Below are 17,890 nucleotides of genomic sequence, written 5' to 3'. Positions count from 1 at the left end.
GACCAGGATGAAGGGCTGGGATGTGGGACCAGGATCCAGGGCCAGGATGAAGGGTTGGGATGCAGGATGAGGATGCAGGGCTGGGATGCAGGACAAGGATGAAGGACAGGGATGCAGGGCTGGGATGGAGGGTAGGGATGCAGGACCAGGACACAAGGCCAAGATGCAGGACCAGGATGAAGGGCTGGGATGCAGGGTTGGGAAGTAGGACCAGGATTCAGGGCTGGGATGAAGGGCTGGGATGCAGGGCCAGGGTCCAGGGCCAGGATGCAGCCTGGGATGCAGGACCAGGATGCAGGACCAGGATGCAGGGCTGGGATGCGGGGCTGGGATGCAGGGCCAGGATGCAGGGCCGGGATGCAGGGCCGGGACACTCACACCGGGGGGCAGAGGGCCTGGGGGGCGGCGCGGCAGGCGTCCTGCCGGAGCGGAGCAAGCGGAGCGCGGCTCAGCGGCGGCGGTGGTTTGGCAGCGCCGGGGCCGGGCCGGCGGAGGCGAGGGAGCAGGGCTGCCCGGGCCCGCCTGGAAGCGCCCCGGCGGCAGGGAAACCCGGCCGCCGCTCCCTCCCTCTCCTCCACAGGCCCAACGCCGCCACGAGCCAGCAGAGCGGGGTGCGGGGACGGCGGAGCCGTGAATTTCCATTAAAAGGAGGGGGGGGGGAGGAGAAAAAAAGTATTTCCAGTATTTCCCTGTGTGTCTTTGGCCTGGCGCAGCCCTTCTGCTCGCTGCTCTGTTTGTACATGATAGACAACTAATTAACATCCAAGCCTCTTGAAAGGTCTTTTCAGAGGTAATGTACTGACAGAGGATGTCAGTGAGGAGCAGTGATTTGTCTAAGCAGTGATCACATTGTTTCAGACTGAATGAGGTGAATATTAAACTGCTTTAAATGCACTCTTCATAAAGCACTAATTACATACTCCCGGGGGAGTACGGGCAAGGAATACTAAACAGCAGAAAAGTCAACAGAGTTCTTTTTATAGTATGTTGCTGGGTTCTGTGTTTTTCTGTCTTTCTTTCTCTTGCGCGGTCTCTCTCTCTCGCGCGCTCGCTCGCTCTCTCTCTCTCTTTTTTACAGTAAAATCACAGCACGCTGAAGAATACACATTTATAGCACAATGGTTCACATCTAATTATATGGCAATCATTAGTTTTAACCTGGGTGTATTATATTTTCTTTGATATATTGTGCCCCCCGGCATCTCTTCGCATAGAATACTTCCAGCAGCATTTTCTTCCCTCCCTTGAAAAAATGCGCTTTTTTTCCATCATTAGCATTTGCTTATTATTGTTTTTTTTCTTTCCCTAAACAAAAAAATCTTACATTGGCAGGAATAAAAGGGGCAAGGAGGGGAGGAGGAGAAATCCGTTTAATCCGTGCCCTCCCTCCTGGAGCCGTGCACTTTGTTATTACCTAGGTAACTCCAACCGGGCTCTTGAAGAGCGACGGGGAGGCAGAACGGGCCATTAATGAATTCCCACGGGTCCTGCCCGGCTCCCGGCCCGGCTCATTCCAGCATCCCGAGGGGGAACAACCGCGTTCCCCGCGTTATCGGTTCCTTGAGCAGCCGAAGGAAGCGCCGGGCGGATCTTCCCCAGGCGGCAGAGCCGGGACGGCTGCTCGCCCGCATCCCCGCCGCCACCGGCACCCGGCTCCGGAGGCTCCGCCGGGAACGCTCAGCCCGAGGCCTCGTGCGGCCCGGACAGCGCCGGGAGAGCCGGGAGGCACGCTGCCTTCCTCCGAGGTGCAAACTTCCTCGGAAAGGGAGAGTCGTGCAGCCCTCAGATTCCTTTTTTTTTTTTCCCCCTTTAAAGAACATGAAAGAATCTGATAATTACTTCTATCTACCACCCAACTGTACTAATTACCAACCTATTTCTTCACAGTATGACAGACACAGGCTCTCCAAAACACATAGAGATAAATTAGCACTAATTGGTTTTCCTCTGGCTGTTTGAATTAGTATTTAAAGCTCCAATTACAAAGCAGAATAATTACTATTAATGTCCTGTCGCAGTACAAAAGGCAGATATCTCGCGAACAAGTCCAGGTGTATTATTACACTGATTACAGAATATTTAACCTGGCTCGTTAAGACAAAGACGCAGGGAAACTTTAAAAAAAGAAGAAAGGGGGGAAAAAAAAAAACCCAGATGGCTGCAGGTCCCTGCAGGGGGAGGCGGGGGGGCTTTGCAGCCTGGGACCGGAGCGGCGTCGCTGCCGGGAAGGAGCCGGAAGGGAAGGGAGGGAGAGAGCGGGAGCAGGGGGAAAAAGGGAGAAAAGAGCAGTTCTGCCGGAAAACAAAAGAGCATTTTGCAGCGAGGGAGGGGAGCTGCCGCCCGGCTGCGAAGGTCCCCCCGCGCGGCACGGGCGCGATGCCGCGGCCCCCGCGGCCCCTTCGCTGCCGCCGCGCTGGCGCCGAACCGAGCGGCTTGGGGGAACGCGAACCGCTGCCGTCGCCGGAAAGGCTCGGGAGCACTGGGGCTCCCTGTGCATCCCCTTGCACCCCGACCCCCTGCTCACCTCCTCTTCATCCTCCTCCTCCTCGTCCTCCTCCGAGGCCTGGCGGTGCCGGGCAGCGCTCCCCGCATTGGGGCCAGCAGCTCTGCAACGCTGGCGGGCGCGAGGGGTGCACGAAGCCCAGGCGCCGCCGGTTGGGCCCGAGCTCCCATCGCTCTTAGTTCCCAGCGCTCTGGAGCACGCGGCCAGTGCTCCTGGCTCCGGCCCCCCTGCACAGGGGCCGTCACATGGCGGGATGCTGCCTGGGATGCACCCGTCACACCTGAGCATTGGGCACCAACTCCCCAGTGCAAACCCTGAGCATCGGCACCAACTCCCCAGTGCAAACCCTGAGCGTCGGCACCAACTCCCCAGTGCAAACCCTGAGCGTCGGGCACCAACTCCCCAATGCAAACCCTGAGCGTCGGGCACCAACTCCCCAGTGCAAACCCTGAGCGTCGGGCACCAACTCCCCAATGCAAACCCTGAGCGTCGGCACCAACTCCCCAGTGCAAACCCTGAGCGTCGGGCACCAACTCCCCAATGCAAACCCTGAGCATTGGGCACCAACTCCCCAGTGCAAACCCTGAGCGTCGGGCACCAACTCCCCAGTGCAAACCCTGAGCGTCGGGCACCAACTCCCCAATGCAAACCCTGAGCGTCGGGCACCAACTCCCCAATGCAAACCCTGAGCATCGGCACCAACTCCCCAATGCAAACCCTGAGCGTTGGGCACCAACTCCCCAATGCAAACCCTGAGCGTCGGCACCAACTCCCCAGTGCAAACCCTGAGCATCGGCACCAACTCCCCAGTGCAAACCCTGAGCATCGGGCACCAACTCCCCAGTGCAAACCCTGAGCGTTGGGCACCAACTCCCCAATGCAAACCCTGAGCATCGGCACCAACTCCCCAATGCAAACCCTGAGCGTTGGGCACCAACTCCCCAGTGCAAACCCTGAGCGTTGGCACCAACTCCCCAGTGCAAACCCTGAGCGTCGGGCACCAACTCCCAATGCAAACCCTGAGCATCGGGCACCAACTCCCCAGTGCAAACCCTGAGCGTTGGGCACCAACTCCCCAATGCAAACCCTGAGCATCGGCACCAACTCCCCAATGCAAACCCTGAGCGTTGGGCACCAACTCCCCAGTGCAAACCCTGAGCGTCGGCACCAACTCCCCAGTGCAAACCCTGAGCGTCGGGCACCAACTCCCAATGCAAACCCTGAGCGTTGGGCACCAACTCCCCAGTGCAAACCCTGAGCGTTGGGCACCAACTCCCCAGTGCAAACCCTGAGCATCGGGCACCAACTCCCCAGTGCAAACCCTGAGCGTCGGGCACCAGCTCCCCAGTGCAAACCCTGAGCATCGGGCACCAACTCCGCAGTGCAAAACCTGAGCATCGGCACCAACTCCCCAGTGCAAACCCTGAGCATCGGGCACCAACTCCCCAGTGCAAACCCTGAGCGTTGGGCACCAACTCCCCAATGCAAACCCTGAGCATCGGCACCAACTCCCCAATGCAAACCCTGAGCGTTGGGCACCAACTCCCCAGTGCAAACCCTGAGCGTCGGCACCAACTCCCCAGTGCAAACCCTGAGCGTCGGGCACCAACTCCCAATGCAAACCCTGAGCATCGGGCACCAACTCCCCAGTGCAAACCCTGAGCGTTGGGCACCAACTCCCCAATGCAAACCCTGAGCATCGGCACCAACTCCCCAATGCAAACCCTGAGCGTTGGGCACCAACTCCCCAGTGCAAACCCTGAGCGTCGGCACCAACTCCCCAGTGCAAACCCTGAGCGTCGGGCACCAACTCCCAATGCAAACCCTGAGCGTTGGGCACCAACTCCCCAGTGCAAACCCTGAGCGTTGGGCACCAACTCCCCAGTGCAAACCCTGAGCATCGGGCACCAACTCCCCAGTGCAAACCCTGAGCGTCGGGCACCAGCTCCCCAGTGCAAACCCTGAGCATCGGGCACCAACTCCGCAGTGCAAAACCTGAGCATCGGCACCAACTCCCCAGTGCAAAACCTGAGCATCGGGCACCAACTCCCCAGTGCAAAACCTGAGCATCGGCACCAACTCCCCAGTGCAAACCCTGAGCATCGGCACCAACTCCCCAGTGCAAACCCTGAGCATCGGGCACCAACTCCCCAGTGCAAAACCTGAGCATCGGCACCAACTCCCCAGTGCAAAACCTGAGCATCGGCACCAACTCCCCAGTGCAAAACCTGAGCATCGGGCACCAACTCCCCAGTGCAAAACCCGAGCGTTGCACATGAACTCCCCAGTGCAAACCCCGAGCATCGCACATGAACTCCCCGATGCAAGCTCGGACAGCCGGGCACCAACTCCCCGACGCCAGCCCTGAGCGCTGGGCACGACGCCCCGCTGGGAGCCCCGAGGGCTGGGCAACGCTGCGCGCGGAGGCGTCGCATCTCGCGGGCGCAGGCAGGGCAGGGGCAGGCTGCCTCCCACCGCCCCGCGCGGGCCGGTGCTGCCCTCTGCTGTCCCCGGGGCCCTGCCACCGGCGGGGACCCGAGCTGCCCCGGGGCGAGGAGCCAGCAACGGCGGCGCCGGGGCCGAGCTGCCGCCGGGCCGGCGGTCTCGCCGGGTGTGCGGCTGCGGCTGCGGCAGCGCCGAGCGGCAGGCGCGGGCCGTGGGTGAGGCGCGCGGGGGGAGGACGGGGAGGGATTTCTTTTTAAGCGATCAGGTGGGTGGAGTGCGGGGATGCCAGCTGGCGATGGGCTATATTTCTACTGACAAGGCTTTACCCTGTAGGTGTGAGGAATTCCAATTAAATATTCAGCCTATTTGTCTGTGTGTGGGAGCGGGTTTGCTGTGCGGGAGGAAAGCCTCACATTCAGCGCCGCAGCTAACCATTAAGAGAGAAATTAGCTCAGTTCATCAAGGGAAGCCAGCGGAGGGTTTTCCTCGCTCTCCCACCTTGCTTCCGCCCGGCGCTCGGCAGCGGCGGGAGCCGAGCGCCTGCGGAGCGGGGCCGGGCGGGGGGGCAGCCCTCCCCGGCCCCGCTTCCCTGCTCCGAGCAAGCGGCAGGGCGGGATGCTGGGGAAGGAGCCGGAGGAGCTCGAGGCTGTCGCGGGTCCTGGGGGCAATTTGGGTTTCCCCCCAGCGGGATGGTGGTTTTACGGGAGAGGCAGGGGAGCCCCCGGGGGGGTCGGACACGAGCCGAGGCCGCTGGGCGCGGGGACGTCGCCACGGACGTCCCGACCGCGGGAAGAGCCTTCCCGGGAGGCCCTGCTCGGAGACGGGAGGCGGCGGCTGACGAGCGCTTCGTTAGCGCCAAACGGGGCTCGGGGCCGGCGGAGGCTGGCGGCACCCGCTGCCCCCGGCGTCCCCGCGCACCGGCCCCCTCCGCGGCGCAACGCGGTCAATTGCTCTTGCATTTACCGTCGCGCTCCTCGCCGAATCGTTTGCAAGGTCTTAATTAAGGGGCTGCCCCCCGAGGCCGCCGCGCCGCGGATGATCTTTCCGAGGCTGGCGGCGGTGCCGCGCCGTCGCTCGAGCCGCATCGATTCGACGCTCCGGCGGCGCTCGGCATTCACGAGCCGGATCGATGGGATTTAACAACCCGCCTCGAAAGGCAAAGGCGGCTTGGGGCAACGTCTCGGGGGGCCGGCGCCCGGCCGCGGGGTCCCCGGCGCCCACCCGCCGCCGCCTCGGGGTCTTGGTGCAAAAAGGCATTTTTGGTAGCAGTCCTGCGCGTCCGAGCGACCTCAGACCTGGGGGGGGACCAGAGAGACGGGGCCGGATCCGCCAGAAGAGGCCACGTGGACCAAACTGCTCCAGCCTGGGCTCGTGGGGCAGAACTTTGCTTCCAGAAAGAAGCGAGGGAGAAATTTCCAGCGGGGGAGAAGCAGCCCGTTTAATCCTCCTCGCGCTGTTTGCCCTTTCGAAATAACTCTCCGTTTTATAGTCCTCACATTTTAAACAGAACCCAAAGCAACCATAAAAGAAAGAAAGGAAAAGGGAATACTTTTTCACGGAAGCCCGAACGCAGCCCCTTTCCCCGCGCACAGTGCCTCTACTTGGCCGGAGAGAAGCTGTTCCCAGCGGGAGCGAAGCCGTAGCTTCAATCCCCTTGGCGCAAGCGAGGGGCAACGCTCCGCAAACGAATCTCCGCTCGTTCGGATGCTCCGGCCCGGGCACCGCGCGGGGTAAAACGCTCTGGCGGAGCGTGCCCGGGCCTCGCGCGCTTAGCGCTCCCACGACAAGGTCTCTCTCAGGCTCTGGGTCCCGCGGTACCGAAATCTTCCTATCCAGCCTCCGCAGGGTCCAGCCCTGCTCGGCAGCGGCGTCGCGGCCCCGCCGCGTGCACCGGGGGGGATCCCCTGCCCTTCGCCGGGCTCTCCCGCCCGCTCCGGGCCCCGGATCGCCGCGCTTTGCCAGTGCTTTTCCCACTGAAACCATCTGCAGGTTTGCAAATCCCCCCCCCCCAACCCTTTCCTTTCCTTCTTTTAAAATCCGAAGGCAGAAACTCCATAGCAACCCGCGGGCGCGGGCTGCGGCGCGCTGCCGGCGCTCCGCTGCGTCCCGGGCGATACCCCGGAGGTGTGAGGAACTCCGATTAAGCATTCCGCGCTTGCCGGCGCGGGGGCCAGCCGCGGCGCCGGAGGAGGGAAGCCTCGGCTTCGCCGCGGTGACTAATCGCGCAGACACCGGTTGTCGGTGGCACCCGGGGAGGGCAGCGAGAGGGGTTTCCTCCGCCCCGCGGCTGCCTCTGCATTCCCTTTTTTGGGAGAGCTGCAGCTCCCTGCTGGGCTCGGGGGCTTCCTTGGAGGAAGCTGGAAAAATCCCAAGCGGCTCGCCGGCGCGGCAAGCTCCCCGCGCAGCCCCCGCCACCCGGCTCCCCGCAGCCCCCGTGGCCCTGCTTGGAGAGAAAGCAGGCTGCCAAGGTTTTCCAGAGCCCGGAGGCGCCCGCTTGCGCCTTTGGGAAGCGCCGGGCTTCCCGTGCCGCCGAGGGGTGCTCGGCGCTGCTGCCGCACGCGGGCTGCCGCAAATCCCCCTTGGGAGGAGCGTCGCTAAACCCCGTTGCCAAAACCCCCCTGCAAATGCCGAACGACTCGCCGGAGCTCGCAGGGGCCGCCGGAGCCTCCGAACGAGCCGGAGCCGGAGCATGGCGCACAGCCGGCGGGATGCAGCTGGCCTGCGAGACCCCCCCACCTCCAGCGCACAAGCAAAACGGACCTTAGCGGGGACGCCGAGACCCCCTGCCCCCCTTTCCGGGGATGCACGACCCGGCAGCAGCACCGCGAGGACGAGGAAACTCCGGGCCGGGCTCGGAGGCCCCGCGCGCGTGCGCCCGCCGCCGCGTGCACGTGCCCGGCATCGCCTCGCAGCCCCGCGCGCCCCAGCGAGGATTCCCGGCCGGCCGGCGGCGCTATCCCGCAGCCGGATCCGCAGGGAGCGCCGGGGGCCGCGGGCGGCAGGATGTGCTGTCCCTCCCCTGCACTTCCCAGCGCGCTTTACATAACTGCTGCTGCTTAGTCACAGCTTCGACTCTCTTTTTTTTTTTCCCCCTTTTCTTTTTTTTTTTTGGAGCGATTTTCTCCGCCGCATCAGAGTGCGAGTCATTTCGGCAAAGGGAAGTCCCGTCCTTTCTTCCGTTCCCGTGGCAACGGAGCGAATTTGCCTTTCAAATGATTCATGACCGGGGTGCTGTAGGAGTTCCCTCCTCCAACACAAATCTCTCCCACACAGCCACACATGCCCGATTAATCACTGGTTAGAGGCTCTTCCGCAAGGTAGACCCGGGAAGCGACCGGCCTCCGCCGCCTCCGGATGCCCACGGCTCCGGGATGCTTCTTTTCCACCCATCTTAGCCCAAACAAGGCAGGTGGAGTTTGGAGGGGAGCCGGCCACCCCGCGCCGGGAAAGGGGAATCGCGGGAAAAGGCCCTTGGGAGCCCTGGCCAGCCCCGACCCTGCTCCGCGCATCCGAACCGGAGAACAAAACTAATCTGCCAAGTACCTCCGTGCCGTTTTGGTGCGTTTTATCTGATTTATTCTCTCCTCGTTAAGAGGAGCTAATTAGCAAACCATCGTTTAAATAAACAGCAGCAAGAGTGTTTGTAACCTCCGCTTTATTGAATTGTGACAAATTATTAGCCTTCGCATGTTAAATGAAATGGAAGCAGCTAGGAAAAAACCTTAAAGCCGATCTGCACGAAGACGATACCCGCCGGGAAACGGCAGGCGGAGGCCCGAGCCGGCGCCTCCCGCCAGGAGCCCGTCGTGTGCGGCGCCGACCGTGCAGGGGAGCGTCCCCATCGCCCGGCGATTGCGGGGCTTTGCAGACGCGCGCGCAGCCTGCTGAAGCCCCCCGCGCCGCGGAGCCGAGCCCCGTCGCGGCGTGTCCGAGCGCGGTGCCGGACGGGGCCGCGCCGGGCAGCTGCCGCGGGCGACGGCCGAGCGGAGCAAACGGCGAGCCGAGGAGCTGCCTGCAGCCCCTGGTTACCAGAAGCTCTTTGCAGCAGCCGCAGTCGTCTCCCTCGTCATGGATCCTCGGCAATATAATGATAATAACCATAAAACGCGCGTCTGTGCGGAGTCTGTCGTCCTGAGCGCAGCCCCGAGCGCTTCGCTCAGGGCCGGAGCAGGCACGAGGTTGCGGGGGGCTGCGCACAGCATGGGGGCTGCAGCCTCGTCCACCCTTCGTCCGGGCGGCGACGGACAAGGCGGAAAAGGAGCACGGCAGGGACGGGGGGGAGCCGGCCTCGGTGCGCCGCTCTGCCCCCATCGCCCTCGCGCGTCGGGCTGAAACGCGGCGAAAAGCGGCAAAGGCTGCTGCCTCTCGTGCCCGGCACGCGCTCGTCCCCCCCTTTGCACCGACGCTGCCCGCCTTCCCGCGGCGCCGCACCTCGCTTCCCCAGGAACGTGCCCTTTCCCAGCAGCCCATCCGGGTCCCTTGCTTGCCCACTGTGATTTTGGGGGCGGAAGAGAGCGGGGAAGAGCCCGGAGCTCGGAGCATTGTCTCCCCGGAGCCGCCCTCGCTCGCTGCAGCCTGCGGCACGGAGCAGCGCACTTTTCCCCCTTTCCACCCCAAAACTGGCTGCGGCCCAGGCTGGCACCTTCCCGCTGGCAGCCGGCCCTGCTCCCGAGGACGTGCTGGTCCCCGCGGCCGTGCGGAGCCAGGGCACATCCCCCACTGCTCCTCCCCGCGTGCCGTTCCCAGGGCGAATTGCTTTCTAGGAGGCTGGGGAGGGTAATTACCCGGGAGCACTAATTACAAAGCGGGCGAGGAAAAGCCCTCACGGCGGCTGGGCGAGCGTCCACCGTCCCCTCGCTCCGAGCGAGAACGGCCAGGCTTTGCGGGGAAGCTGCTGCGGCTTTAACCCCTTGATACGCTGGGGGGCTGCAGGCTGCATTTCCACCGGGCTGAGCATGGGAGGGAGGCAGGGAAGGGATGGAGCATCCTGGGAAGGGGAGGGATGGAGCATCCCTGGAAGGGAAGGATGGAGCATCCTGGGAAGGGAAGGATGGAGCATCCCAGGAAGGGAAGGGATGGAGCATCCCAGGAAGGGAAGGATGGAGCATCCTGGGAAGGGAAGGATGGCGCATCCTGGGAAGGGAAGGATGGAGCATCTCTGGAAGGGAAGGCATGAAGCATCCCAGGAAGGGAAGGATGGAGCATCCTGGGAAGGGAAGGGTGGAGCATCCTGGGAAGGAAAGGATGGAGCACCTCGGGAAGGGAAGGATGGAGCACCGCAGGACCGAGGGCTTTGGAAGAGGCGGCACCGCGGGAGCAGCCGCCTGCACAGAGCAGCCAGCGGGCTGCCACAGCGCGGCCGCAGCCCTGCCCGAACGCCGGTGCTGGAGCGAGCGGGGAGGTTTGCACGCCTCGCGCTTGCCCGAAGCATCAACAACAACACGCGGGAACGGGGTTTTCCCCGCGGACAACGGCGGCGGGCGGCCGAAGCAGGCGCGAGGGGGCCGCGCCGTGCCGTGCAAACGCACGCGCTCGCCTCCGCCGGCGGGTCCCGCGCCACGACCGCCGGCCTCCGCGCAGCACCGCGAAGGCAGCACTTTGCCCTAATGGTGCCCGAGAAATTGCCCAGATCAGTGGCGCGGCGCGGCTCGGCTCGGCTGCCGCTTTGGCCAATCGCCTTTTGGTGTTGTTTTTCCCTCTGGAGCAAGTTGCTGCTGTCGCATTGTTCCGGCATCGCAGGCCCCAGGGCGGCTTTGTGCCGTACAGTCACTCCCTGATCCTAATGCCGTTGACTAAAGACTATATTTAAAGGTAATATAAACAGTTTGATCTCTGAAATACATTTGATCTGTAATTTCTATACGTAGTTTCTGAACTTTTATTTTAAAACAATTAGCCAAAAAGCCCTTTTCACATGATATTTGCAGAGAGCCTGACAGTAGCAGCAATTAAACCCCATCTGTTTGCAGAGCATGAATAATAGCGGTTGACACTCAGCCTCCGACACCGCGCGGAGGAAACCTGCCGAACGCGGAGCCCGCGGCAGGAACGTGCCCCGAGGGCCGGCCGGGGCGTTTGCAGCGCCGTGCGGGAAGCTCCCGGCGCCGCACGCACGGGGCCGGACGCGCGTCCCGGCCAGGGTGGGGAACCGCGATCGCCTGACCGGGAACCAGCCTCGCCGTGCGCCTGCAAAGGCCCCGAGAGGCTTAAAGAGCAAATCATGGAGCAAAGATCACCGCGTCCTAACAGCAGCCTCTTTGCTTGTTTTTTTTTTTTTTGCTTTTTTAAAATTTTTATTAATAAAGGTTTCATTAAAAAGCAGCGACAGAAACCCACACCGGGGAACCGAATATTGCAAGGACCCAAGTCATCAGTTAAAGCACCATTTCCCTCTGTTCTTCTCCCTTTCAAGCGCTCGGTTTAACGACCAAAAAGCAGACTACAAAGGGCCCCGGCGAGCAGGGACGATGCCGCGCCGCCAACCGTCGCAGCGGCAGCGATGCTACAAAGAGCAGCGCATCCCGGCGGGGATGCGGCATCGCGCGGCGCTCGCCGGCACCGTGCCGAGCCCGCAGCGGCCGGCTGATCTGGGCGGCCAGGGCCAGCGTGAGAGCAGCCGCGCGGGTACGGAGCCGGGAATCACTTCTCCGAAATTTCCTGGAGACCGGAGGGCGAAAGCCAGCTGCGGCACGGGAGCAGCATCCCGCCGACTGCAGGAACCGGGCGACAGCGACGGCAGCAATTATTACTACTATTAACGGACGCAATCTATTACTGTTTTTAATAAACGCCATGGGAGCGGCCAAGCGTTTCGGTTGAGCCTGGTCCCAGCTCCTGCCGGGTGCTGCACGAGCACGGTTTTGCGGCCGCAGTTTGCTCGGGACCGCTGCCATCGGCATCGCCCCGGGACGCGGCCGTGCCCGAGGGGGATGAGCGCGGGAAAGGCGGAGGAGCATCCCGCGCCGGAGCGTGCGGCCGGCCGGCCACGTTCCCACTCCCGCCTCTGCAGCCGCTCGCCGCGCGCACGTGCCGCAACTTTTAAGGTTAATAAAGGCCCGTTTTGCCGAAGCTCGCGGCTGTTTCTATGGTGACACCTGCAACCCGGAGGCCGCTCGCCCGGCAGCCGCGGGATGGGGCGGAGGCGCAGGACTCCTGGGCCCCCCCCCCCCCGCGCCCCCCCCCCGGCTCCCGCGGCAGTTCCCCCGCGAGCCCCGGCCATCCCGGCCGTCCCATCCCGCTCCCCTCGCAGCCGCCCGCAGGGATCCTCCCGGCTGGCAGAACCCGTTTCCATAACGACTTTCTGCTACAAACATATTTGGATAAAAATAAAGTTAAAGCAGCACGGCTTTAGCGGAGCTGCTCTCGCCCCCCCCGTCCTCCTCCTCCCCACGGATGGGGGAATAAAGACGGAAAGCTTCCCCCGGAAAAGCGCTGTTTTATCCCTGCTTTTCCCCCCCCCACCCCGACTGCAAAGCGAAAAGCCTTGTTTACTGGATTGCTCTGTAAACCGGTTCCGACTCTGCCTAGTTACCTGATGCTCTACAGTATATACAGGATAATGCCATAAATTCATTTCCAATTCACTGCATTATCCTTTGAATATTTTAATGACTCATTGAATGGAGTAAAAAAAAAAAAAAAAGCTATTTCAAATGAACAATTATGCTGCATTAGAGTAAAGGCTGATTATATTTAAACACTGCTTGCATGGATAACGGGACATATCGACCTCCGCCTATAAGAGCTAATTTGGCTCTTATCTCTAAATAATTTTACACTGCAAATTACCATGAAAACCTAAAGGGCTTTAAAAACATTCATCAAAAGGTATTATTCCACTTTGCAGCAACGTTTTTATTTAAATTATTTTGAACGGGAGCGAAAGCATCCTTGGTGGCTGCCGATCGGCGGAGCGGCGCCGCGGCGGCCGATAAGGGGCTGGCGAGGCTCCGCCGCCCGGAGCGGCGCGGGGCTCCGGACCAAAGCCCGGCTCCGGCCGGGAACACCGAGCGAGTGCCCGAACCTGGGGAGAGCCGAGGCTCGGCCGCCCGCGCGAGGGGGCCGACGCTCCCGTGGCAGCTCCCCTCCGAGCCCTTCGCAGCGCTGGGCTCACGCTGGGGGATTAGGATTTTCCCACTGATCAGCTCGGTCCCGGATCCGCATCCAGGAAAGCCACTGGAAATCCAACCCTGGCCTAACCCGGGGTCCGCGAGAGCTGCCGCGGCGCTCCGGAAGCCTGGACAAGCCGGGCCTTGCCGAGCGCGGCCGGCAGCGGGGAGGCGCCTCCGGAGCGCCGAGGTTTTGCTGCTCCAGGAGCTCCCGCTTCCCAGCCCTGGAAGGAGGTTTCTGACCTTGGCACCTCCAGGAGGGAATTACCCAGGAAAAACCTCCTGCCATTTGCACTGGAGCGCTGCTTTTAATCCTGCATGTCCCTCCTGTGCTTAAAGGATCTTTTACTTAAAAAAAAAAAAAAAAAAAGAAGGAAGCGAGAGAAGGAGAACGCAATAATTAGCCGCAGCGGACGTCTCCGAAGGATCTGGGTACAGAAGGGAAAACAAGAGCTTGGGCTTCTTCACATTTAGTAAATATTAAAATTAATGAGAGACTTTCAGGACCCTGTTGTTAGAAATGCAGAAGGGTTTCTGTGATGGATTAAAAAAAAAAGAAAGAAAGAAAATAAAAGAGAAGAAAGCCCTGTACACAAATCTCTGCAATTATTCTGAATGCTTTGTATTTTTTTTGCCAATTATGAAATTCATGGAAAGTATTAATATCCGATTTTAATTTGCTCGATATTCCCATTAACAATAAAAAGTCTAATTAAGGTATCTGTACAAAAAGCCCTTAGCAGTAATTTCGGAGAATAATAGAGGAGAATGACTAGATATTTCTTGTTAAATGCACGCTGCAAATTAATTGATATCTTAATTAGACTTTAGCGCTCAGATTATTAGTTAGATTGATTCAGAGCTGAAACACCTAATCTTTTAAAACATAAAAGCAAGCAAGAGAGGAACAAGCTGATTTTTCATTTTCTAAGTAAAGCAGAAATGCAACGGGAACGTTCGGGGGCAGCGCGAGAGCCTCGGCGCGGGAACCGCAGCGGCGGCCCGTGTGCCAGGCCCGCGGGAAATATCGGGGAATCGGGAGCGGCAGCACGACAGCGGGGCCGAGGACCACGTGGAAAATCTGGCCCCGACAAAATTTTCACCCAGACTAGTTGGTACAATTAAAAAAAACCAACAGCAACACATCTTTGAAACGACGAGTTTTCTATTTAGATAAACACATTGGTGGGGAATTTTCAAAGTGACTTTTTTCATCATTTCCTTGGGGGGGAAGAAAATAACCCAACGGTATCTTTGGGCTGGTTTTACAAAAAAAAATAACCCGACAATATCTTTGGGCCAGCTTTACCCTCGGCAGCCTCAGCAAGCGCGGCCCTACCCACGCACGGAGCACGGCTCACGTTTCCCTCGCAAGCGCTCATCATTTGCAATTTTGAGTCAGTGAGGCAAAGCCACGGCAGCAGGGAAAACTCCCTTTTCCGAGGCTGCCCCCGCTCATTAACCTGTCCCAGCTCCAGGGACTTGCAGATAGAGCAAGCGACATAGGAATGCATAGAGCAAGCACCGTATAAATGCATATAGCAAGCACCATAGGAATGCATAGAGCAAGCAACATATAAATGCACATAGCAAGCAACATATAAATGCATATAGCAAGCAACATATAAATGCATATAGCAAGCAACGTATAAATGCATATAGCAAGCACCATATATCGCACAGGGCAAGCAACACTTCCCCACCTTCCCCACTTCCCTGCTGGCACCATCGCAGGCAGGAGATTTGGGGGAAAAGGCGCTGGAGCACTCACTCTGATGTCGGTGACGAGCCAGTGTCTCCAGAAGCGGTTCCTCGGATCCGCTCGGCTGGGAGCGTCCGGGTCCACCATGACCAACACGTACTTCTTGCTCTGCAAGAGAGGAGGAGAGTGCGATGGGCACGGTGCACGCATGGGGGGGGACCGCCGTGCGCCCCGGCCCCGCGGCCAGGAGCCGCGCCATCTGGGAGCCTCATCGGCCCTGAAACCCCGGCTTTTTCCCTCTGACACACGCGTGCACGCTTTAACGGTGGTGTTTGTGCAAAACGCTGAGATAAGGCCATCAACAACCACGCACCACGTGCCGCCGGGCAACCCCAGCCCCAGCAGCCCTCTCCGGGCATTTTGTTTCCTGTGATCTAAATTTCTTCCAAGCGCTTGCGGAGGAAGAGTAGGGTTTGCACTTCGCCCAAAGTAAAGGCACGGAGGAGACCTTCCTCCTCCCCGCGGCCGCCCTCTAACCACATCCTACGGCAGCGCGGCGCGAGAGGCATGCCGCGGCGCTCAGGGCTTTCCGCAGAGGTCTGCATTCCCGCCCGGGAGGAGCAGGACGGAGCCAAAAATCAAAGCCAGCCCTTGTCGCTGCTAAACAAAACCCCGAGCGAAGGGCTGCGAGGGCACTCGGGGCAGCCGCGCTGTTCAGCCGGGATGACGACATACCCCGGAGATGTCCCACGGAGGCAAAGCCTCTCCCCTCTTGCACACCTGGGGAGTTGGGCAACCTCATCCCAAGGGTAAAAGCCCTTCCCAATCCTTCACGGCAGATGTTGCAACCGGCCCGACCCCGCCGGCATGCCCGGCTTACGGCAAACAGCTGCGGGAGCAAGCGCGGGGTGCAATCTCCATTGGCACACCTGGCTTAGGGCAAACGGCTCCGGGAGCGAGCGCGGGATGCAATCCCCATTGGCACACCTGGCTTAGGGCAAACGGCTCCAGGAGTGAGCACGGGATGCAATCCCCACTGGCACGCCCGGCTTATGGCAAACGGCTCCGGGAGCGAGCGCGGGGTGCAATCTCCATTGGCACACCTGGCTTAGGGCAAACGGCTCCGGGAGCGAGCGCGGGGTGCAATCTCCATTGGCACACCTGGCTTAGGGCAAACGGCTCCGGGAGCGAGCACGGGGTGCAATCTCCATTGGCACACCTGGCTTAGGGCAAACGGCTCCGGGAGCGAGCATGGGGTGCAATCTCCATTGGCACACCTGGCTTATGGCAAATGGCTCCGGGAGCGAGCGCGGGGTGCAATCTCCATTGGCACACCTGGCTTAGGGCAAACGGCTCCGGGAGCGAGCACGGGGTGCAAGCCCCATTGGCACACCTGGCTTAGGGCAAACGGCTCCGGGAGCGAGCATGGGGTGCAATCTCCATTGGCACACCTGGCTTATGGCAAATGGCTCCGGGAGCGAGCGCGGGGTGCAATCTCCATTGGCACACCTGGCTTAGGGCAAACGGCTCCGGGAGCGAGCACGGGGTGCAAGCCCCATTGGCACACCCGTCTTACAGCAAACGGCTCCGGGAGCGAGCGTGGGGCGCAATCCAGCCGAGCGGGCACACGCGGGAGGCCACCGAGCCCGCCGGCACCCCGGCGCTCCGGGACGGCATCGCTATTTTGGTCCCCGTGGAGCGCAGCTAGGTTCGACGTGATCTCTCGAGGCTGCGCAAAGGCACCTGGCCGGGCTGGGGGGATTTGGCGGGACCTCAGGTGCCGGATTATCCTGCAAGCCCCCAGATTAAGGGATCTATATCCCAACGAGACGTCGAGGTGCGCGTCAGCCGGCCAGCAGCGCCGTGCAGCTCCGGCACTCCCAAGGGCCGCGGTTTCCTGAGCCGCCGGGGGATTTAGCTGCACAATTCCCATCGAGATTTGCCGGGGCTCCGCGGCTAAATCCCCTTGTCGCTCGGGAAACCAGGCAGGGATTTTCATGGCAAGATTACCAGGCCCGAGACGGCCTTTTTCGCCCTCTTTCACAACCTCTGCATGGGGCGAAGGGGGGAGAAGCGAGCAGCCGGGCGGAGGTGCGGGACGTGGCAGCCGGGAGCCTCCGGCCCCGCGGGCACCGCTGGCATCGCCCAGCGCCCCGGGAAAAGGGAAACACTCGCTGCCGGCGCCCGGAGGGGAATTTGCCGGGAAGCGGGAGGGAGGCGAGGGGGGAAAACAAGCCCCAAAACGCGGCGCGGCGAGTGTGAAGGAATGCGAGCCGGGGCTGCGGGGAGGGAGCGCGGCGGAGCGCGGCGGCTCCGCAGCTCGCGTTCGTGCCGGGAGCCCAGCTGGTGGGAACAGAACGTGTAGTCATGGGACTGTCAGCGTGTGCTGTCCAGGTTAACATGCAGCATTTCTATTACTATTAACAGACTTTCTGCTCCTCGCTCCATCTGTTCTTCGAAATAATTGCAGTTGTACAGACCATGCCTTCGCTACAGGCAGGCTCTGGGGAGAGGATAGTGCTTTTACGCAAAAAAAAAAGGAAAAAAAAAAAAGAAGAAAAAAAAGGGGGAAAAAAAGTGTTAAAAAATAACAGCAAACACGAGAATAGAGTGCAAGCGAAGTTAACAGCAGGCTCGCGATGCGCTGCAGATTGCGGCCTGGAAAGGTGGCGGCGCACGCGGCTCCGGGCCGGCCCGGACGGACCCCTGCAGCGAGGTCGGGAGCCGGGGTCGGAGCCGGGTCCCTCCGCAGATGCGCCGGCCCGAGGGCGCGGGGGGGTTTTGCCTGCGCAGCCCCCGCTCCCTGCGGCATGTGCCGAGAGCCGGGCCGACGGCACGTCCCGGGAACGGGGGGTTCCCCGGAGACGGCTGGGAATAGCACGGATCCGAAACGCCCCGCGCTCGCAGCCCGAGCGAAAGATTTCCCTGCCCGGGTGTAACGGCGCTGCCTGCAGAGCGCCCTTAGGGATGCAATCCCTCGGCTCATCCCAGGGCTCGGAAACCCTTGGCAGCGGCGGGGAGAGGGAAGCGGGAGGGCCGGGGGAAAACCCCGGCGTCCCCGGGGCGAGCAGCGCGGGGGCTGCGCGGGAGCCGGCGCGCGCCGTCCCCCTGCCTCGGGGCGGCAGCGCTGCA

General features: G+C 61.3%; 1 protein-coding gene across 4 annotated transcripts in view; it reads right to left on the bottom strand.

Annotated features, from left to right (window-relative positions):
* PEBP4 (phosphatidylethanolamine binding protein 4) overlaps nt 1-17,890 on the bottom strand; it is a 62,771-nt gene that overhangs the window by 16,156 nt on the left and 28,725 nt on the right. For 3 of the 4 annotated variants that reach the window (XM_067312475.1, XM_067312476.1, XM_067312477.1), the window contains one exon: nt 14,828-14,926. The exons of the other annotated variant lie outside the window; for it this stretch is intronic. In XM_067312475.1, coding sequence (XP_067168576.1) covers nt 14,828-14,926 — 99 coding nt within the window. The remainder of the gene's footprint in view (nt 1-14,827; nt 14,927-17,890) is intronic. 4 annotated transcript variants of the gene reach the window in all.

The sequence above is a fragment of the Apteryx mantelli genome, chromosome 29 (assembly GCF_036417845.1).
Source record: "Apteryx mantelli isolate bAptMan1 chromosome 29, bAptMan1.hap1, whole genome shotgun sequence".
NCBI lineage: Eukaryota > Metazoa > Chordata > Aves > Apterygiformes > Apterygidae > Apteryx > Apteryx mantelli.
Note: the sequence above shows the minus strand (reverse complement) of the source record. Positions and strands in the feature narration are given on the sequence as shown.